This window comes from Patella vulgata, chromosome 5, assembly GCF_932274485.2.
Source record: "Patella vulgata chromosome 5, xgPatVulg1.2, whole genome shotgun sequence".
NCBI lineage: Eukaryota > Metazoa > Mollusca > Gastropoda > Patellidae > Patella > Patella vulgata.
In genome coordinates this window covers 61,270,868-61,294,470 of record NC_065883.2, presented here as the reverse complement: position 1 = coordinate 61,294,470, position 23,603 = coordinate 61,270,868, and the positions used below count along the sequence as shown (strand labels likewise).

Here is a 23,603-nt window from a genome sequence, read left to right as displayed (position 1 = left end):
AATATACTTGTAATATAACATAGTAGGTTAAACGTATAAAAGGAGCAAATGTTTCATTCCATTTACCTGTTGACATACACATAAACTTCTGAAACTTTAAGGAGGGAACAAATATAGGTAAGGGTGGCATTCACAGTCCAACATGTTATTTCAATTGTCATGCTTAGAAGCAAATCAAAATTTAATATTGAGTGTCAAATACTTTAAAGCCATTGATCATCATTTTATAATATTGTGAAATTTGAAGTTCTGTCAGTCCAGAAATGGTCGGTTTCCTCTGTCGATGATATAAGCCAGTGGCACCCGCTAGTAATATCTTTTTATGGGTCTCTTTTTAATCTGACGGAATCCAAGTCTATAGGTTATCTTTCGTTGTTATTTTGGATATATTCTTAATCAAATGTTAGATAAACAATGAGTACATTTTAGCATGGATCAAGTCTTGAAAAGTTATATATTATCCGAAAAATGCAAATGACAATGGTATGTAGTTTTAATTCTAAAATATTAATATTAATACAAAACCATGAAGCAATTCACTTGAGAAATCAAAATGGATATCAGAGTACAGTCATTACAGTCTGATAACTATTCTTTCCAAATATATGCATCATTGTTTTAAAATCTGTCTCCGAGGTATAAATGATTAATCTTCATAAAAAAAATACCACAAAATATGATAATATTTAATCACACTAGCTAAACCATGGCATTTATTACCTAATATATCAATATATTCTACAATGTCTAATATCACAAATAAATTTAAACTGAATAATAGGGTACCATACAGGTTTTTTTTTTTTTTTTTTTTAAAGCACCGAATACTGGGTTCACACGCCACATCCTATTGTTTATGGGAATGTTGAAAATCTTTTATATACAAAACACATACAGTGGGATTATAACTTGCATAGTGATTTGTACCACCAAGCATTAAAAAAAAAAAAAGAGACATTTCGAGGAGAACAAAAATACTGCATTGAGCATCCACAATTTTAAAGATAAGAAAACAAGTTTAGGAAAGCAAAACGGCTTCATTTCTTAGCAAGTCTTTGATTCTCTTTTCACCAGAACATCAACAAAATTAATGAACATCCTACTTTTCTGCACCAACTGGGCTAAATCGAGACAAGCATATGCCATACAGAGTGCTATACAGGAATTTGATCCAAGCAGCAATTGAATTCCAACTATCAAGGGTTCTTTTACGTAAACACCAAATTGTACCTCGGTTTATCGTATCATCTGAATGACTAGACATTTTCAGGCTAACATATCAATTTTGATACAGCATACAGCACACAAAGGAAAAACTTTACCCTTGCCTCAGTGTTTCTGTCTAATCTTATTCAAATTGCAACTGCCAAGGGATCTTTTACTGATTAGTTTGTATACTTTTCAATGATCAATCTTATAATATGTCAGTTATGTCTCATGATTGTTCAAATGAGTACTAATACCAATAGAATTACCCATTGATATGTTTACAAGTATATAAAGAGACAATTAGCTCAAGATTAACCTGAGAATGAAAACAAGTGACAACATACATTTAGGCCTACCCAGCAACAATTATTTTTTGTGGAAATGTCCCGTTACACCCAAGCTTGGATAAGAACCAGCAAGAGTAATATATACATAAAAAAATGAAAAACAACCTTATTTTCATCCATCCAAAGTTATATGTTTCCCAATATTTGACATACCTTTCAACCCTCTCTGATTAAGCAATTATAAATAAGAATTTAAAAGAAAAAATGTCAAAAAGTAAAGATGATCTAGAAAATTTAAGGATAGGTACAAAAGAACACATGTGTGACACATCAACATGAATTGACAGATTGTCATAATGTGTCTCAACCTGGCATAATATGTTTATATAAATGAGCGTAAGAACTGCACAGAAAGTAGTAACATTACAGATGTGTTGAGAATGTACTCTCTGATTCTTACAACCCTTCCAATTTTCTCTCCCATATAAATTTTATAGCCTTCAAACATTTACATAAATTATGTTGAATGATTTATGATTTAACAAATATTTTTTATAATCATACAAAATATGGCTTTAAACTTGTAAGTTTTTTTTTAACAGATGATTTATGAATACTGCATAATGAGGATACATAGATTCATAATATAATTGTTAAAAGTGAGCATATAGAGAGAAGAGAGTAGGGGTGTAGTAGTAGGTGCTCATGTGAACTTTATATTATGCAATGCTTGATATAATAATCGTCTAAACATTTTCTTACAGTAATTGTCTAAACATTTTCTTGCAGTAATTGTCTAAACATTTTCTTGCAGTAATTGTCTAAACATTTTCTTACAGTAATTGTCTAAACATTCTTTTAAAAAAAACTTGTTAGTTACCTAAACAGAAAATCACATAAACCGACAATTTTCTTTTTACTCAGTCCTACGTCGATAGAATAGAGCCCTAGTAGTGATATAGTATTTGTAACATAAATCATAACATAAATTGAGACAAAGGTTTACCATTTGCGTCCAAATTATTTCTCCACAAACCACAATTAACTTATAATCTTAACACTACTAGTGTACACAACTACTAACATCTTCACAATATCATGTTTTTATAACACACATCAGATACATTGACTGTGTTAGCCGACAGACATGTGAAACTTTATAATCAAAACTGTCACATGGGTCGTTAAAAATCTATTTGGCCCTGACGTAATGCTGTCACATGGATCCTATAATGGAACATAACCTCTTTCTTTTCAGTAAGAGACAATGCTTTGGTCCATGGCACAATACTTTGAATGAATTTTTCACATAGGAATGATAAATTACAGTGAATGTAACATAGAACTACACTTACCAATAAGAGTGGGGTAATTAGTGGGATATCAGTTCAGCTATAACCCCGTTTACATTACAAATTTTAAGCGTACCAGGCACGGTACCAGGTACGGCACGCTTCGATGTTTTTGTAGTGTAAACGGGTCAAATGTAAGCGTGCCACGCCTGGTATGGTGCCAATCTGGCCCACTGAAGTGAGGCGGTCTCGGAACGGTACCAGGACCGGCTCGCTTTAAATTTTCGTAGTGTAAACGCTAACCGGTCTGAGCACTGATTACTGCGCATGCACCAAATGAACCATGACCTCCCCCCCCCCCTGCAAACTTTGACAGCTCTGTCATCAGTTCTGTCAAAATGGCTGCTCGAACTAAATCAACCATCACAGTTGTTTTCATCTGGGTAATTTGTATAGTGACTGAAATTAACTTTTCTGTGAAGAGTTCCACATTTAGCGTGCTTGGCACGGTTCTGAGACCGGTTATTTTAGAGTAATGTAAACGGGTCAGTTTCTTGAAATTTATCACGTTCTGGTACCGTGTCCAGAAAGGCACGCTCATCGTGGCCAAGTGTAAACGGGGCTCTAGATGTTTCATATGACTGATCATTCAATGCGCAGGCAGGGTATTTAAATGAAGCTTTATATCAAGTTTTAACAAAATCAGTCACTATAGTTATTGCATTTCAAATAATCAATCAATCAATCAGATTGCAGATGGCATTAATGTTACGATTAATAATACATGTAATTGCATGTCCAAATTTAGTTAATATCTTCACAACAGAATTCGCAAAGAGAATTGCAGTATGCTATTCAGTTTTATCTAAATTCTTTCCCTAGAAAGTAATCACCATGTTTCAAACAATTAACAAATCTGGTTGCAGTACATTAAATATGTGCAGATGGCATTGATGTTTGAATGTTGGGTAAGTGACTTTGATCGTAAAGAAATATTTATAGCTTTAACAAACAACCTTAAACTCACTCAATTCGCACAAATCCGTCAAACATATTTTGAAGAAGCCTTCACAATAATATATATCTATATACAAACCAGAAAATTTGTAATAGTAATTGATAGACAAATTTGTCTCAAAATATGCACACTATCAAATGTGAACATGCCTTATTTTATTTACCAATCACCTGCGAAAATGACAGCGGCTCTTTATTTATATCAATATATTTTTAAAATCAATGTCGGCCAACATAGTCAAAGTATCAGGAATCAAGCCATTGGGAAAATGCACAATAATAGCAAGAGAAAGAAGAAGAATAAACAGAGAGAGATGTGACAATCCTTACAGGTATATAAATAACTCCTCAAAAATTTACATAACAAGACAAAATGATAAAAATAAACACACACACACATACATGTAAAAGCTCAGTTCTTTCTCCCAAAATGAATATTTACAAATGACACAAGTATTCTTTAACTACAATATATATATATCTATATATATCATAGAAAGGGGTGGGGGAAGAAGGCATCCACCTCAGTCTGCTACAAAGACCTTTATTCCATAGCCAGTTCAGACAACAATTTATCTGTAAAGGAACCAGGGCATCCTCCGAATAAACTTACCTCAAGTTTACGACTTAATTGCTTTAAATGACAATAAAAGCCAAACCATCAAAATATGATGTTATTAATTCATGGGTTAAACAATGTCAAATAAATGAAAATAGCATTATGGTAACAGTAATACACAAAAGAAAATCAAGATTTTAAATAACCTTAATTGACATATAAAAAAGGGAGGTTATACATATCGCTAGACAATTTAGCGCCTTGATGGTGTAAATCAGGTTAACATTTTATCTTCAGCATGGCATGTGCAATTAAATAATATTTCCATAAAACTCTCTCTGTGCTACCCTCGTCATCTCATGATTAGAATATAGACTTTCTGTACTGCTTACACTTCCAATTACCAGTAGGTGGTCATGTGAAATGAGAGAGAGAGACTCAGAGAGGGTCCACGACACAAACTAGGTCATTGCGGTACTAACATATGGTTCAATTTTATTTCAATAATTCGCTAGCGAGTAGGGGTCTTAGTAGTGGGTGGAAACTGGAGGACTCAGAAAAACCCAACGAAGTTTGACAGGCAACTGTACGTACACTTTGTTATGTACAAGTGGGGATTCAAAACAACAGAATTTATGATTTCATGTGCAAGCGTTACACAATTAGACCAGTCAACCCACCATGTGAAATGAACTTCCATCTCTAATAATAGTCTTTGCAAGGCCGTACAACAATGTAGAATACCAAATATGGTTTTAGAAGATAATCAATTATGGCATCTTACCTGCGCTACTGTCTGTTCACCTAACGGAATGTCATCATTTCTTATAGCAACTTTATGAACAATGGCAGTTGAGTCTGCTTCTAAAACAATTCTGGAAAAAAATTGTAAACATTTACATATCATAGTTTTAATTCGAAATCCGAATAACAATATACAGGAAATAAATTGTAATCTTACTGACCGTCATGTTGTTGTCAGATGAAACTGTTACATATTGGTTTTATGAATAATTTTTGCTCATTTACCATACATTCTACATAGAGAGATTACTCTTCCTGTTTGTAGAATATTAAAGAGGTTGGGTGGCCGAATGGTCTAACGTGCGCTTTATGATCATAAAATCTATCATTGAGGTAAGTGGTGTGGCTTCGATTCCCAGCTATATAGTACACAACAAGGATTAGGGCTGCCTCTCACTGCTAAAGAAAGAGAGAGAAATGGGGTTTAACGTCCACTCGACACAAACCAGGTCATTTCGGGACTAACACATGGTTCAATTTTATTTCAATAATTGGCTTGCGCATAGGGGTCTTTAGCAGTGGGAGGAAACCAGAGGACCCGGAGAAAACCCATGAGATTGGACAGGCGACCCTACTCCTTGTCACATACAACTGGGGATTCGAAACCACGCCAGTTGACTCAATGACAGGCTTTATGATGCTAACCATTCGGCCATCCACCCCCCCCCCCCCACTGCTAAAGACCCCTATGCCCAAGCGAATTATTGAAATAAAACTGCACCATATTTAGTGCCGAAATGACCCCATTTCTCTCTCTCTCTTTTAGAATAATGAAATCATTGGGTAGGTGGGTGTGGCCGTATTCTTGAAATACCATCATTTGTGCCCCACCTTATACTTGATGGTCAAAACTACCCAACATACATGACAATTTCTCAAGTCATAAACATAAACAGAACATAATTGTTCCTGGAAATAAACATCCTCTTATTAATATCAAGCCATCCCTATTACCCAATTAAAAGTAAGGAACAAGGCTATGTTAAAAATATGAATACCAAAATGTGAGCCTGGGTCCTAATATTTTCAGGTAAGTCTCATGATCCAGTTGACTCAAGATACACATAAAACCCAACAGAAAAAAAAAAAATTTCAAATCAGGTCAAATTTTTAATCCCTGGTGTAGCATTAAAAGCTTTTGCATTTTTATTACATACATCATAAGTAAAAGCTGTCAAATTTATTGTACATATATCACTTCTAATCTGTTAACTTATTCCATGGCCTCAGGGCTTATATTAAATCATGTTCAAAATCTATTTTAAAACAGACAAATGCTTCAAACTTTTCATAAAATTAAAATTTGGATGCAGCAATATGTCATAAACAATGCAATAAATAGTCCATTAACACCTAATTTAAGACCTATTTTTATGGAAATAACTGAAATTTATCTTTTTAACTTTAAGATGTTTTATTTGATTAAAGAAGCTAAATCTTTAATTCAATATCATCCACAGTCTTTGAAACTAAAAACATGAATTATTTGTCAATTTAAATCAACATTATTGATGTTGTGATCTTAGAGGGAAAAGATGGGCTTCTGATATCCAATATTTAAGACAAAATAAACATTTTACCATTAGTATACACGAATCGTGTATCATAATGCATTTCAGCACCATTAATAATAAGGGACTCGAAAAATGAGACTAGACATATTCCACAGGTCATTTCAAACGGTGACAACATATTGCATGCACAATAAATACTACCAGTGTAGACTGGAATAACCAGAGGCTAGAGATTGCCATTCGATTGAGACTTCTCGCGTATTCCGCCGAACATAACTGATTTGAAATTAGTATAAAAATGAAAACGATTGAATGTAAATCAGTTTATATACGTTCATATTACATTACTATATGCGTTGCGACCGATTTGTGTCAATTTCTAGGTCCCAAATATTAGTGATTTACCTCCTTTAAACATGTTTTAATTTTGTCCTTAAAAATGCACTAAGAAAATGGAATAATTAATTTGGTGTTCATTATGCATAAGAGTCGTGGGGGCTATTGAGCAAGGAGACCATAGGTTTGAAGTCAAGGTTGGCTGATAAATTTTTCCTGGATATTTGTGCAGGACCAAGCCCTGACAAGCTACAACATCTAGTCAATCAGATGGGACAAAATACCAAGGTCCTGTATACATGTTGATGTACATGTAAAAGAACCTTTGACAGTTGGGAGTTCAAATTAGAGCAAACTGTAGTGCCAATGTATGGGCAAAATGTTCCTGATAGCACACTGCATGGCAAATACCGTCTTTAGTAGACAAGCTGGTGAAGAAAGGGAAATGAAATAAAATGGGGTTTAACGTCCTACTGTCCTGCTCGGAACTGGTCTAATGAAAACGGGCATACGCCATACAGTGTGCTATGAGGGAAATTTTGCCCGGAGAGCGGCACTTCGGCCTACTATTATATCGAATTCCAACTGTCATGGGATCTTTTACATGCACGCCAATGTGTATATGGGAGCTCAGTTTTTCGTTCCATCCAAATGATTAGACAGCTGTCTTACTACATTTCATTTTTGTTATGTTTAGTGCAGGTTCTTTTTGATATACAAGTACATTACCTGTATACAAATATTGTAATATACTATTCAAAAAAAGTAGGGGATATTTGATTTTTAAGTGTTATTAAAGTCACCTAATGAAACTGACGAAGAAACAAATGACAAAATGAAATGAAGTTCACATTCATCGATTTATTCCAAATGATCGTTAGACTAAGTAAGGCACAGACTGACCATTATAAGGGTAAAATGATACCTGGGGTCAAACAGCAAAGTTACCACAGCATCACAACCAAGTCAGTAACGGGTAAATCCTCCTCTGTTTGCCAAAAAAGCATTGATCCGACGTGGCATACTCCTAATGAGACGTCTAAGGTCAATTTGGTCCAGATTGTCCCATTCCTGTTGCAACGCAGCAGCAAGTTCTTGGACATTGGCAGGACGTTGTTGACGTTGACGTAACCTCTGTCCAAGCATGTCCCAGACATGCTCGATGGGGGAGAGGTCGGGACTCAGTGCTGGCCAAGGTAATGTGGTGATGTTCTGTTGTTGGAGGTAACCTGTAACGATCCTGGCCCTGTGACATCTTGCGTTGTCATCCTGGAAGATGAAACGGCGGCCATGACGTCGTGCGAACGGCACAACATGGACTGCCAAGATGTTGTCCCGGTAGTACTGGCCTGTAACACGCCCTGCAACAACATGTAAAGCCGTTCTTCCAGCAACAGTGATGCCTCCCCACACCATAACAGAACCACCCCCAAATCGATCATGTCTGATGACGTTAACGTCTTGGAAGCGCTCGTTTCGACGACGCCACACCCTCCTACGTCTGTCCAAAAAATCAACAGTGAATCTTGACTCATCTGAAAACATCACATTGCTCCAGCGTCGATTATCCCAGTGTTGACGATCCCTACACCAACGACGTCTTGCCTGAATGTGATGATCTCTCAAACAAGGGATCACGCGAGGACGTCGGGCGCGAAGGTGACCCCTATGCAGTCGATTCCGAATCGTCTGGCCACTCACTCTCACACCAGTGTCTGTTTGAAGACGAGCGCTGATCTGATTTGCTGTGATGACACGATTTCTCAAGGCCAAGGTACGGATAAATCGATCCTGGGCTTGAGTTGTCGCCCTTGGTCGACCTGAGCGTGGTCTGTCCTGTACAGATTGTGTATCACGGTATCTGGACCATAGCCTGCTTATGACAGACTGAGAAACATTCATCGTCCGCGCCACAACCGCCTGTGTTGTGCCGATCTGTAGCATGCCAAGGGCACGTAACCTTTCATTTTGGGTAAGCCGACGCATATCAAAATTTGTTTTCTGGTCACTAAAACAATTAAACTGATGTTTCCACCCTGGAATTCAATGCCACAATGACTGTAACATTCAAAGTCAGAGTCGTGCAAATCTTGGGTTGGACCCCCATGATGATCCCAAGCATCACCTGCATTCCATGCGGTAGCTATTGGTGCGTCACATGTAACTGGAAATGTTTCTTCTGTTAGGTTCTATAGTGACTTTTTTCGTAGTCATTTGCATATTTTAGTATTATGCCCCCAAAATCAAATATCCCCTACTTTTTTTGAATAGTATAGCAAAAATTGAAACGACAGTACTTATTTGTGTTTTCATTTTAAAATTACCCCCTTGGCAATTCATGACAAGAACTTTCAAACTCACCCTCCATCACATATTTCATCGACAGCTAAAAACACAGCATCTAGATTTTCTAACAACGCTCGTTTTTCTACGTTTTTCCGTAAAATCTGACTAACAGCATCATACAAAGCATTTAAAACACTGGCTAAAATCAGCTTCAAAGAGAAAAGGGAAAAGAAATCATGAAATATTAATCAAAGGGATATAACTCCAGAATATTAATCTCAATATTTTGCTCTTCATATGCAACAGAGAATTACTAAAACATAGCATTCCAGGCATTACCATTTTGAAGGGTGGCTTTCAAATTTCTGAGGATCAGGGGTAATAACAATGCACATATTCAATGGACAATGCAGAATTCAGCTAGGCTTTACCAAATATTTCTGATAAGTTTGAAGATAAAGGAAACAAAATTGGAACCATGTCGCATTCAGGGTTTCTTTAAGGCTAATTAAGTACCACCACCATGCTTAGCAAAAAAATCTAAAAAGAACTCGGACCTGAATAGCGTTTGCAAAGTGTCAGTGTCAGTTTAGCTCTGCTAAAAATTATTGTTTGACTTTGAATTTTGATAGGCTTCCTCGTTAAAATGTTTACAATATAGAGACAGGATAATAAAGTTTATATCATTACAAAGTGAGCTACAATACTCTCCCTAGGGAACGTCTATGATTCCTTCTTCCAAGGACCCAGCATGTGCATTCCAGTTTAAACAGTTGTAATTATGCTTGTGCACAGTTTAAACAGCTGTAATCATGTTTGTCCAGTGATAATTCTTCAACAAATATATATATATGTATCCTTTCACACTTAAACAAACATTATGCAAGCGCTAAATCCGCCTATTGCAGGTCTTTCTTTAACTTATCTAGACCATAATCAACTCTTGATGTCTAGATATTTACTGAATTAGGATCCGATTTGCTGCTCAACTTTCATTCATGATTTAATCATGAAATGGATAATCGTGACTATGTTTTTTATCGTACCGACTTTAGTAATGATGATTGAGGCTAGGTCAAATATTCAATCTCTAAATTCTCGGTTCAGAGTGGATCAATTTGACCGTGATTTACGTGATCTAGTTTTTAACTTCTATAGTGACAACTGCCAGCTCTTTATCTAATCTCCCATAATGCATCTTTAATATAGTTTAATTCAAAAATAACATACCTCATTTTCTTGTGTTGATCCTATTACATAGAAGAATAGATCTACATTGCTTTTATAAACACACGTTAAACCTTCAAACATTATTATTTCAGCTGAAACATAAAAGTACAATACACAATAATATTATCAGAAACCATACCTTCATGGATATAATTACTATTTGCAGGATAGTAATGCTATATTTGAAATAATTAAAATTCAAGTATACAATAGATTCTAGGAAGAGGACCTTAAAGGTGGCATTATTAACAAGACATTTATATAAACAAGCACAATGAAGCCTTTAATTAAATAGGCATTATGCAAGAGCTAAATCTGCCTATTGCAGATCCTTCTTTAGGCCTTAAATGTTATATAAATTATCAATTAGACATTTATTAACATGACAAGACCATAATCAACTCTCAATGCCATCGTTAGCCTGCGATATTTAGTGGATTTGAATAAATTTTGTGATGGTTGATTTAATGTTAAAATGGATAATCAAGACATTGTGTATTATTGTACCATGGTAGTAATGCCGAGCGAGTCTAGTCTCAAATTGAATTGCTTGTATCTTGGTTCAGAGTGAAGCAATTTGACTGAAATTTTCAGCATATTCTGTTTTCATTATCTATGTTTTAACTATTATAGCGAGAACTGTCAGCTCTTTATCTAACCTTACCTAACTCTCCTTTAAATATTAATCTCTGTATTGACTCAAATTAAACAAAGCAAACAGTAAAGAGACACCCTTGCAATGCGAATGTATATAATGACGAACTATCAAATTTACAGAAAATATGCCCACAAAATAAATACCAGGTTATGTAGACAGTTCATGAGACATTAAACCTCATTCTATTCAAGAAAAAAAAAAAAAAAATATTACCATTAGCTCTGTGTGTTTTATTAAATAAATTTTTCTCAAACACTTTCTGTTCTTTTGCTGTAGGAAATGTTTCATCATAGTACTGGAATATAAAATCGAATATATACATGTATAGTCGGTCATCTACACAACTGTGTCTATATTTTATCATTTTCTATTTAGTGTCATATGGCAATGTTCACTACAGCAAAACAAGAGCTGCCAAACATGCTAACTCTAATTAGCCACTGACATTGTTTATTATCAATAAATGAAATAAAATGAAATGAAATGAAATGAAATGGGGTTTAACGTCCTACTGTTCTGCTCCTAAACTGGGCTAATGAAGACGGGCATACACCATACAGTGTGCTATGAGGGAAATTTTGCCCGGGCAGCGGCGCTACGGCCTACTCTTATATCGAATTCCAACTGCCAAGGGATCTTTTACGTGCACTATGGCCTACTCTTATATCAAGGGATCTCTTATGTGCATGCCAATGTGTACACGGGACCTCGGTTTTTCGTCCCATCCGAACGCATAGACAGCTGTCCTTGTCAGGCCCTCCGTCCTGCATCATTACTGACAAGGGGAAACCACGCCAGAAAATCTGGATGAACTTTCTCGGCCAATGCAGGGATCGAACACCCGACCTCCAGGCTAGCGAGCCAGCGTCTTACCCACTTAGCCACGTGATCCCCCTTATTATCAATAATCTGTTTTAGATAAAACCAAATAATTCAATTTGACTGATCATTAGAAATGTTGTAATACCAGAAAAATTGCTTACCTTTGCCAGTAATCGGTTTCCATCATTATCTAATATAGCCAAAGCTTTGATGCAGTAGAGAGATGGTTCCTAAAACAAACAATTTTAATATGCAATTTGGGTTTTTGATTGCAAGGAAGGACACCATCAAATGGTTTATGCAAACTACCAGTCTTAAAACATAAGCATTGACTGAAGTTGCAGATACTGATTTACGGTTTACTATGAGTATTAGGATATAAGTTTGGATAAGCTTATAGTTATACATTCGGAATCATATGCAGGCTTACATTACATAAACTATTAATCAATGGGATACGCTTAATACTGGGGTGATGGCCAATTTTATATTCTCTATTGTGCTTATTTTGATAATGCAATCATCTCATTTTGAAAATATTGTTAAAACAAACATTTTACAAGAATCATTTACATCACGTGTTTCAGCCAATCAAAAAATCATCTAGAATTACATTGATCAACAAATTTTTGAAGATAAACAAAATGACACTGTTTCCTCTGTCATTGTGCAAAAATGTGTATATTATCATGAAATTTAAAGGGATCATTCTTTTCAGCTAATTTGAGTTTGTGAAACCATTTCTGAAAACAAGCAAATGTGTATTCTTTCAATGATATTTTAGCAACTAAATAATCGAGACACTAGTGCTATAAACAATAGTCCCGAAATTACCTAGTTTGTGTCGAGTGCACGTTAAACCCCATTTCTCTCTCTCTCTCGCTATAAACAAACATCATGGCGACATGGCCGTTGTCATCGGGTACCGTATTGTAGTGGATTTAGAGTGTACATGACAAGATTTTTGCCTTGGAAAAATCGTATTTTTTCATGCACGCAAATTTTGTTTGGCTTGCGCATTGCGAGCGCTTAAGCACTTGCCAAAAATTAAGCTCTATAGCTGTTACCCAAAACACACAGCTCGAACTCTGTCAAGGTATTCATCTAATGAGAGAGAGAGAAAGAGAGAGAGAGAGACAGAGAGAGAGACAGAGAGAGATGGGGTTTAACATCCACTCGAAACAAACTAGGTCATTTCGGGACCTACACATGGTTCAATTTTATTTCAATGGGGGTCTTTAGCAGTAGGAGGAAACCGGAGGACCTGGAGAAAACACACGAGGTTCAATTAGAAGGAAAGTTATTGTGTCCCGAAAAGTGTGACAGACAGACGGGCGGATGTACGGACAGACCCATTTTAATAGTCGGCATAGTCAAGGTTACCTCTACTTACTTTAGTAACAGATTCTTATCGGCAATTTCATTGTCCAAGCGAGATTACGCATCTAATCAATGACGTCACATATATATGACGTCAATGAAAATAATTCTTACAATTTTGTTTTTGGTCTTTTTTTAATAGGTAATTTATCCAATACTCATACAATTTAGATCTAAATTAAAATCAATTTGGCAAAATGAAATCATTCAACATATTTTGCATCACTTGATAAACTTAATTATGCAGGTTTTATAATATAGAGCGAAGCTCTAAAGCACCGGTAACACAGCAGGAGCGTAACTAAAACTGTCACCACAGACTGTTGATTAAAAAAAAATTCAGACCGGAACCGGATACACTGGGCAAAAATAGCAATGCGCATGTCAACTTACCAATTCTCGCCCATGCGAGATTACACGACTCATAGAAATATTTTTATGACGCGTTTAATGAGTGACGTCACATATTTCTGACGTCAATGAAAATAATCCTCACACTTTTTTGTTCTTTTTTTTTTTAACAAAATTAATCATACGAGTTAGATCTAAATTAAATTCAATTCGGAAAAAGGAAATTATTTAACATTACTTGTGTCACTTGAGAAACTTAATTACAAAGGTTTCATATTTAACAACAATCACATCAGCTTCGCTCTACTCAGGCAAGGCCTGTTACACCTGTTACATATTATTTGACAACAATCACCTTCGCTCTACTCAGGCAATGCCTGTTACTCATTATTCATTGGGGATCACGTGGCTAAGTAGGTAAGATGCTAGCTCGCTAGCCTGGAGGTCGGGTGTTCGATCCCTGCATTGGCCGAGAAAGTTCATCCAGATTTTTCGGCGTGGTTCTCCCTTGTCAGTGATGCAGGACGGAGGGGATGACAAGGAAAGCTGTCTAGTCGTTCGGATGGGACGAAAAACCGAGGTCCCGTGTTCACATTGGCGTGCACGTAAAAGATCCCTTGGCAGTTGGAATTTGATGTAAGAGGAGGCCGTAGTGCCGCTGTCCGGGCAAAATTTCCCTCATAGCACACTGTATGGCGTATGCCTGTCTAGTCTTCATTAGCCCAGGTTAGGAGCAGAACAGTAGGACGTTAAACTCCATTTCATTTCATTTCATTACTGATTAATTTATATTATGATTAATTTATATTATGATTAATTTATATTATGATTAATTTATAGTATGGTATATAGTGTGTAACATATTTATATTACACTACAGTCTCAGTGTGTTTGTTCAAATTTTAATACATTTTCATGATTTATCGCATGGATATCAACAGAAATACATTCAGTACGACCAATAACACAATATATATTATGGAACTTTTTTTCAAAGAAAATATTAAACAAATGCAACACAAATTTCAAAGAGAAAAGATCAGTGTTTACCAATATTCCTCCGTCCATGTTGGCTTCTTTGACGTGGAAATAAAGTCTTGACAATTACCCCTAAGTACCACTAGAATTTCCAGTCAACAAACTCGGTCGATGGTTGGGCTAAAATTTGGGAATAGTTTGTTTGACTGAAATAAAAAACGCACTAACTCAAATATGATTACATCGTTTTTTGTCTATTTTGATTATTTTCCCCCAAGTTCAAATCTGACAGTTGAAGTCACAATTTTATTGAGATTTTCCTTCCAATAGCAATACCCTAAACAACGTGTTGACCTCTCTTTGCGAGTAAGGTCGTCATCTAGGGTTAAGGGTCAACGACTGACGTCATCAACTGAAAACAATGGCCGTACTAATATAAACAACTTGAATTAAGTCTGTGTCCGATGCATAAAACTGATGACAGCATAGTATCTAGTCGCTTCAGTATTTGACATTTTCATGTGGCCTCGTCCAGTCGATAAAATCAATCAGTTAGTTCAGTCGAATAATCCAGTCGAATAAACCAGTCGAAAAGTTCAGTCGAATAATTCAGTCGAATAAACAAGTCGCTCAATATTAAGCAGCGGTGGCAGCGGGCTAAGATAATATAGTAGCAAATCATGCTCGTAGCCATAGCTGAAGGAGCCGGGGGCATGGGGTAGGGACCGGGGGGCTTCCCAACTAATTTCAAGAAATGAAAAGAAATGAAATGGGGGTTCAACGTCCTTTTGTTCTGCTTGGAACTGGGCTAATGAAGACGGGCATACGCCATACACTGTGCGATGAGGGAAATTTTGCCCGGACAGCGGCACTACGGCCTACTCTTATATCGAATTCCATCTGTCAAAGGGATCTTTTACGTCCACTCCAATGTGCACACGGGACCTCGGTTTTTCGTCCCATCCGAAAGACTAGACAGCTGTCCTTGTCCGCCTCGAAAAGAATAGAGTCCCTATATATGATATGAACGAAGAAAGGGGATGGGGTGGGGCGGGGGTGGGGGGGATAAGGTATTTGACATTTTCATGTGGCCTCGTCCAGTCGATAAAACCAGTCAGTTAGTTCAGTCGAATAATCCAGTCGAATAAACCAGTCGAATAATTCAGTCGAATAAACCAGTCGAATAGTTCAGTCGAATAATTCAGTCGAATAAACAAGTCGCTCAATATTAAGCAGCGGGCTAAGATAATATGGTAGCAAATCATGCTCGTAGACATAGCTGAAGGAGCCGGGGCATGGGGTAGGGACCGGGGGGCTTCCCAACTAGTTTCAAGAAATGAAAAGAAATGAAATGGGGGTTCAACGTCCTTCTGTTCTGCTTGGAACTGGGCTAATGAAGACGGGCATACGCCATACACTGTGCTATGATGGAAATTTTGCCCGGACAGCGGCACTACGGCCTACTCTTTTATCGAATTCCATCTGTCAAGGGATCTTTTACGTCCACTCCAATATATACACGGGACCTCGGTTTTTCGTCCCATCCGAACGACCAGACAGCTGTACTTGTCCGCCTCGAAAAGAATAGAGTCCCTATATATGATATGAACGTAGAAAGGGGATGGGGTGGGGCGGGGATGAGGTATTTGACATTTTCATGTGGCCTCGTCCAGTCGATAAAACCAGTCAGTTAGTTCAGTCGAATAATCCAGTCGAATAAACCAGTCGAATAATTCAGTCGAAAAGTTCAGTCGAATAAACCAGTCGAATAGTTCAGTCGAATAATTCAGTCGAATAAACAAGTCGCTCAATATTAAGCAGCGGGCTAAGATAATATGGTAGCAAATCATGCTCGTAGACATAGCTGAAGGAGCCGGGGAATGGGGTAGGGACCGGGGGGCTTCCCAACTAGTTTCAAGAAATGAAAAGAAATGAAATGGGGGTTCAACGTCCTTCTGTTCTGCTTGGAACTGGGCTAATGAAGACGGGCATACGCCATACACTGTGCTATGATGGAAATTTTGCCCGGACAGCTGCACTACGGCCTACTCTTTTATCGAATTCCATCTGTAAAGGGATCTTTTACGTCCACTCCAATATATACACGGGACCTCGGTTTTTCGTCCCATCCGAACGACCAGACAGCTGTACTTGTCCGCCTCGAAAGGAATAGAGTCCCTATATATGATATGAACGTAGAAAGGTGATGGGGTGGGGCGGGGGATGAGGTATTTGACATTTTCATGTGGCCTCGTCCAGTCGATAAAACCAGTCAGTTAGTTCAGTCGAATAATCCAGTCGAATAAACCAGTCGAATAATTCAGTCGAAAAGTTCAGTCGAATAAACCAGTCGAATAGTTCAGTCGAATAATTCAGTCGAATAAACAAGTCGCTCAATATTAAGCAGCGGTGGCAGCGGGCTAAGATAATATAGTAGCAAATCATGCTCGTAGCCATAGCTGAAGGAGCCGGGGCATGGGGTAGGGACCGGGGGGCTTCCCAACTAGTTTCAAGAAATGAAATGGGGTTTAACGTCATTCTGTTCTGCTTGGAACTGGGCTAATGAAGACGGGCAGACGCCATAAACTGTGCGATGAGGGAAATTTTGCCCGGACAGCGGCACTACGGCCTACTCTTATATCGAATTCCATCTGTCAAAGGGATCTTTTACGTCCACTCCAATGTAGACACGGGACCTCGGTTTTTCGTCCCATCCGAAAGACTAGACAGCTGTCCTTGTCCGCCTCGAAAAGAATAGAGTCCCTATATATGATATAAACGAAGAAAGGGGATGGGGTGGGGCGGGGGTGGGGGGGGATGAGGTATTTGACATTTTCATGTGGCCTCGTCCAGTCGATAAAACCAGTCAGTTAGTTCAGTCGAATAATCCAGTCGAATAAACCAGTCGAATAATTCAGTCGAAAAGTTCAGTCGAATAAACCAGTCGAATAGTTCAGTCGAATAATTCAGTCGAATAAACAAGTCGCTCAATATTAAGCAGCGGTGGCAGCGGGCTAAGATAATATAGTAGCAAATCATGCTCGTAGCCATAGCTGAAGGAGCCGGAGGCATGGGGTAGTGACCGCGGGGCTTCCCAACTAGTTTCAAGAAATGAAAAGAAATGAAATGGGGTTTTAACGTCCTACTGTTCTGCTTGGAACTGGGCTAATGAAGACGGGCAGACGCCATACACTGTGCGATGAGGGAAATTTTGCCCGGACAGCGGCACTACGGCCTACTCTTATATCGAATTCCATCTGTCAAAGGGATCTTTTACGTCCACTCCAATGTATACACGGGACCTCGGTTTTTCGTCCCATCCGAAAGACTAGACAGCTGTCCTTGTCCGCCTCGAAAAGAATAGAGTCCCTATATATGATATAAACGAAGAAACGGATGGGGTGGGGCGGGGGTGGGGGGGGGATGAGGTATTTGACATTTTCATGTGGCATCGTCCAGTCGATAAAATCAGTCAGTTAGTTCAGTCGAATAATCCAGTCGAATAAACCAGTCGAATAATTCAGTCGAAAAGTTCAGTCGAATAAACCAGTCGAATAGTTCAGTCGAATAATTCAGTCGAATAATCCAGTCGAATAATTCAGTCGAATAAACAAGTCGCTCAATATTAAGCAGCGGTGGCAGCGGGCTAAGATAATATAGTAGCAAATCATGCTCGTAGCCATAGCTGAAGGAGCCGGGGGCATGGGGTAGGGACCGGGGGGCTTCCCAACTAGTTTCAAGAAATGAAATGGGGTTTAACGTCCTTCTGTTCTGCTTGGAACTGGGCTAATGAAGACGGGCAGACGCCATACACTGTGCGATGAGGGAAATTTTGCCCGGACAGCGGCACTACGGCCTACTCTTATATCGAATTCCATCTGTCAAAGGGATCTTTTACGTCCACTCCAATGTAGACACGGGACCTCGGTTTTTCGTCCCATCCGAAAGACTAGACAGCTGTCCTTGTCCGCCTCGAAAAGAATAGAGTCCCTATATATGATATAAACGAAGAAAGGGGATGGGGTGTGGCGGGGGTGGGGGGATGAAGTATTTGACATTTTCATGTGGCCTCGTCCAGTCGATAAAACCAGTCAGTTAGTTCAGTCGAATAATCCAGTCGAATAAACCAGTCGAATAATTCAGTCGAAAAGTTCAGTCGAATAAACCAGTCGAATAGTTCAGTCGAATAATCCAGTCGAATAATTCAGTCGAATAAACAAGTCGCTCAATATTAAGCAGCGGTGGCAGCGGGCTAAGATAATATAGTAGCAAATCATGCTCGTAGCCATAGCTGAAGGAGCCGGGGGCATGGGGTAGGGACCGGGGGGCTTCCCAACTAGTTTCAAGAAATGAAATGGGGTTTAACGTCCTTCTGTTCTGCTTGGAACTGGGCTAATGAAGACGGGCAGACGCCATACACTGTGCGATGAGGGAAATTTTGCCCGGACAGCGGCACTACGGCCTACTCTTATATCGAATTCCATCTGTCAAAGGGATCTTTTACGTCCACTCCAATGTAGACACGGGACCTCGGTTTTTCGTCCCATCCGAAAGACTAGACAGCTGTCCTTGTCCGCCTCGAAAAGAATAGAGTCCCTATATATGATATAAACGAAGAAAGGGGGTGGGGTGTGGCGGGGGTGGGGGGGATGAAGTATTTGACATTTTCATGTGGCCTCGTCCAGTCGATAAAACCAGTCAGTTAGTTCAGTCGAATAATCCAGTCGAATAAACCAGTCGAATAATTCAGTCGAAAAGTTCAGTCGAATAAACCAGTCGAATAGTTCAGTCGAATAATTCAGTCGAATAATCCAGTCGAATAATTCAGTCGAATAAACAAGTCGCTCAATATTAAGCAGCGGTGGCAGCGGGCTAAGATAATATAGTAGCAAATCATGCTCGGAGCCATAGCTGAAGGAGCCGGGGGCATGGGGTAGGGACCGGGGGGCTTCCCAACTAGTTTCAAGAAATGAAAAGAAATGAAATGGGGTTTAACGTCCTTCTGTTCTGCTTGGAACTGGGCTAATGAAGACGGGCAGACGCCATACACTGTGCGATGAGGGAAATTTTGCCCGGACAGCGGCACTACGGCCTACTCTTATATCGAATTCCATCTGTCAAAGGGATCTTTTACGTCCACTCCAATGTATACACGGGACCTCGGTTTTTCGTCCCATCCGAACGACTAGACAGCTGTCCTTGTCCGCCTCGAAAAGAATAGAGTCCCTATATATGATATGAACGAAGAAAGGGGATGGGGTGGGGCGGGGGGGGGGGATGAGGTATTTGACATTTTCATGTGGCCTCGTCCAGTCGATAAAATCAGTCAGTTAGTTCAGTCGAATAATCCAGTCGAATAAACCAGTCGAATAATTCAGTCGAAAAGTTCAGTCGAATACTTCAGTCGAATAGTTCAGTCGAATAATTCAGTCGAATAAACAAGTCGCTCAATATTAAGCAGCGGTGGCAGCGGGCTAAGATGATATGGTAGCAAATCATGCTCTTGGACATAGCTGAAGGAGCCGGGACATGGGGTAGAGACCGGGGGGCTTCCCAACTAGTTTCAAGAAATGAAAAGAAATGAAATGGGGTTTTAACGTCCTACTGTTCTGCTTGGAACTGGGCTAATGAAGACGGGCAGACGCCATACACTGTGCGATGGGGGAAATTTTGCCCGGCGGCGGCACTACGGCGTACTCTTATATCGAATTCCATCTGTCAAGGGATCTTTTACGTCCACGCCAATGTGCACACGGGACCTCGGTTTTTCGTCCCATCCGAACGACTAGACAGCTGTCCTTGTCCGCCTCGAAAAGAATAGAGTCCCTATATATGATATGAACGAAGAAAGGGGATGGGGTGGGGCGGGGGTGGGGGGATGAGGTATTTGACATTGTCATGTGGCCTCGTCCAGTCGATAAAATCAGTCAGTTAGTTCAGTCGAATAATCCAGTCGAATAAACCAGTCGAATAATTCAGTCTTTTACGTCCACGCCAATGTGCACACGGGACCTCGGTTTTTCGTCCCATCCGAACGACTAGACAGCTGTCCTTGTCCGCCTCGAAAAGAATAGAGTCCCTATATATGATATGAACGAAGAAAGGGGATGGGGTGGGGCGGGGGGGGATGAGGTATTTGACATTTTCATGTGGCCTCGTCCAGTCGATAAAATCAGTCAGTTAGTTCAGTCGAATAATCCAGTCGAATAAACCAGTCGAATAATTCAGTCGAAAAGTTCAGTCGAATAAACCAGTCGAATAGTTCAGTCGAATAATTCAGTCGAATAATCCAGTCGAATAATTCAGTCGCTCAATATTAAGCAGCGGTGGCAGCGGGCTAAGATAATATAGTAGCAAATCATGCTCGTAGCCATAGCTGAAGGAGCCGGGGGCATGGGGTAGGGACCGGGGGGCTTTCCAACTAGTTTCAAGAAATGAAATGGGGTTTAACGTCCTTCTGTTCTGCTTGGAACTGGGCTAATGAAGACGGGCAGACGCCATACACTGTGCGATGAGGGAAATTTTGCCCGGACAGCGGCACTACGGCCTACTCTTATATCGAATTCCATCTGTCAAAGGGATCTTTTACGTCCACTCCAATGTAGACACGGGACCTCGGTTTTTCGTCCCATCCGAAAGACTAGACAGCTGTCCTTGTCCGCCTCGAAAAGAATAGAGTCCCTATATATATGATATGAACGAAGAAAGGGGATGGGGTGGGGCGGGGGGGGGATGAGGTATTTGACATTTTCATGTGGCATCGTCCAGTCGATAAAACCAGTCAGTTAGTTCAGTCGAATAATCCAGTCGAATAAACCAGTCGAATAATTCAGTCGAAAAGTTCAGTCGAATAAACCAGTCGAATAGTTCAGTCGAATAATTCAGTCGAATAATCCAGTCGAATAATTCAGTCGAATAAACAAGTCGCTCAATATTAAGCAGCGGTGGCAGCGGGCTAAGATAATATAGTAGCAAATCATGCTCGTAGCCATAGCTGAAGGAGCCGGGGGCATGGGGTAGGGACCGGGGGGCTTCCCAACTAGTTTCAAGAAATGAAAAGAAATGAAATGGGGTTTAACGTCCTTCTGTTCTGCTTGGAACTGGGCTAATGAAGACGGGCAGACGCCATACACTGTGCGATGAGGGAAATTTTGCCCGGACAGCGGCACTACGGCCTACTCTTATATCGAATTCCATCTGTCAAAGGGATCTTTTACGTCCACTCCAATGTAGACACGGGACCTCGGTTTTTCGTCCCATCCGAAAGACTAGACAGCTGTCCTTGTCCGCCTCGAAAAGAATAGAGTCCCTATATATGATATGAACGAAGAAAGGGGATGGGGTGGGGCGGGGGGGTGAGGTATTTGACATTTTCATGTGGCCTCGTCCAGTCGATAAAATCAGTCAGTTAGTTCAGTCGAATAATCCAGTCGAATAAACCAGTCGAATAATTCAGTCGAATAAACCAGTCGAATACTTCAGTCGAATAATTCAGTCGAATAAACAAGTCGCTCAATATTAAGCAGCGGGCTAAGATAATATGGTAGCAAATCATGCTCGTAGACATAGCTGAAGGAGCCGGGGCATGGGGTAGGGACCGGGGGGCTTCCCAACTAGTTTCAAGAAATGAAAAGAAATGAAATGGGGGTTCAACGTCCTTCTGTTCTGCTTGGAACTGGGCTAATGAAGACGGGCATACGCCATACACTGTGCTATGATGGAAATTTTGCCCGGACAGCGGCACTACGGCCTACTCTTTTATCGAATTCCATCTGTCAAGGGATCTTTTACGACCACGTCAATGTGGACACGGGACCTCGGTTTTTCGTCCCATCCGAACGACCAGACAGCTGTACTTGTCCGCCTCGAAAAGAATAGAGTCCCTATATATGATATGAACGTAGAAAGGGGATGGGGTGGGGCGGGGATGAGGTATTTGACATTTTCATGTGGCCTCGTCCAGTCGATAAAATCAGTCAGTTAGTTCAGTCGAATAATCCAGTCGAATAAACCAGTCGAATAATTCAGTCGAAAAGTTCAGTCGAATAAACCAGTCGAATACTTCAGTCGAATAAACAAGTCGCTCAATATTAAGCAGCGGGCTAAGATAATATGGTAGCAAATCATGCTCGTAGACATAGCTGAAGGAGCCGGGGCATGGGGTAGGGACCGGGGGGGCTTCCCAACTAGTTTCAAGAAATGAAAAGAAATGAAATGGGGGTTCAACGTCCTTCTGTTCTGCTTGGAACTGGGCTAATGAAGACGGGCAGACGCCATACACTGTGCTATGATGGAAATTTTGCCCGGACAGCGGCACTACGGCCTACTCTTTTATCGAATTCCATCTGTCAAGGGATCTTTTACGACCACGTCAATGTGGACACGGGACCTCGGTTTTTCGTCCCATCCGAACGACCAGACAGCTGTACTTGTCCGTTACTTATTGATGATAATCTTAATAATAAATTGTCAGTGCGCTTTGGACAGGAGGTATGATATCATTTAATTCCAAGTTTTTAGTAAACTTGTCTCTGTAGTTTTGAAGCATATTTTATTGATAGACACTGTGACTCATTCCATCTAGATAGCAATACAGAACTAAATTAAAATATTTTGCATAATGGTCAATATGAATTTGGTAATGGATCCGGGTCAATCAGTTTTCCTTATTTTAGCTCTTTAATATTTATCACATTTATTTATGATATTTATCACATATACTTGTATCACTACGAAAGGTTCCAGATTTAATTTCAGTTAAGCTCTACTTTCAATGTACCTTAAAAAAAAAAAAGCGTCTATAGCATACCCCCGTTCTCGTTTTTAAGAGAGTAAGGGACACGCCATTTTCCAATATTATGCAAAAATTAATGGATTTAT

At 39.4% G+C, this 23,603-nt stretch overlaps 1 protein-coding gene across 2 annotated transcripts in view; it reads right to left on the bottom strand.

Annotated features, from left to right (window-relative positions):
* Positions 1 to 23,603, bottom strand: part of LOC126821058 (coatomer subunit zeta-1) — a 33,004-nt gene that overhangs the window by 1,464 nt on the left and 7,937 nt on the right. The window contains exons 2-8 of one of the 2 annotated variants that reach the window (XM_056101287.1): positions 14,796 to 14,846; positions 12,176 to 12,244; positions 11,406 to 11,487; positions 10,535 to 10,626; positions 9,380 to 9,513; positions 5,149 to 5,239; positions 4,335 to 4,439 (exon numbers count right to left, since the gene is read on the bottom strand). In XM_056101287.1, coding sequence (XP_055957262.1) covers positions 4,350 to 4,439; positions 5,149 to 5,239; positions 9,380 to 9,513; positions 10,535 to 10,626; positions 11,406 to 11,487; positions 12,176 to 12,244; positions 14,796 to 14,813 — 576 coding nt within the window. In that variant the 5' untranslated portion in view covers positions 14,814 to 14,846 and the 3' untranslated portion in view covers positions 4,335 to 4,349. Of the gene's footprint in view, positions 1 to 4,334; positions 4,440 to 5,148; positions 5,240 to 9,379; positions 9,514 to 10,534; positions 10,627 to 11,405; positions 11,488 to 12,175; positions 12,245 to 14,795; positions 14,847 to 23,603 lie in introns of those variants that run through there. The other variant, XM_050549365.2, reaches the window with a different exon arrangement.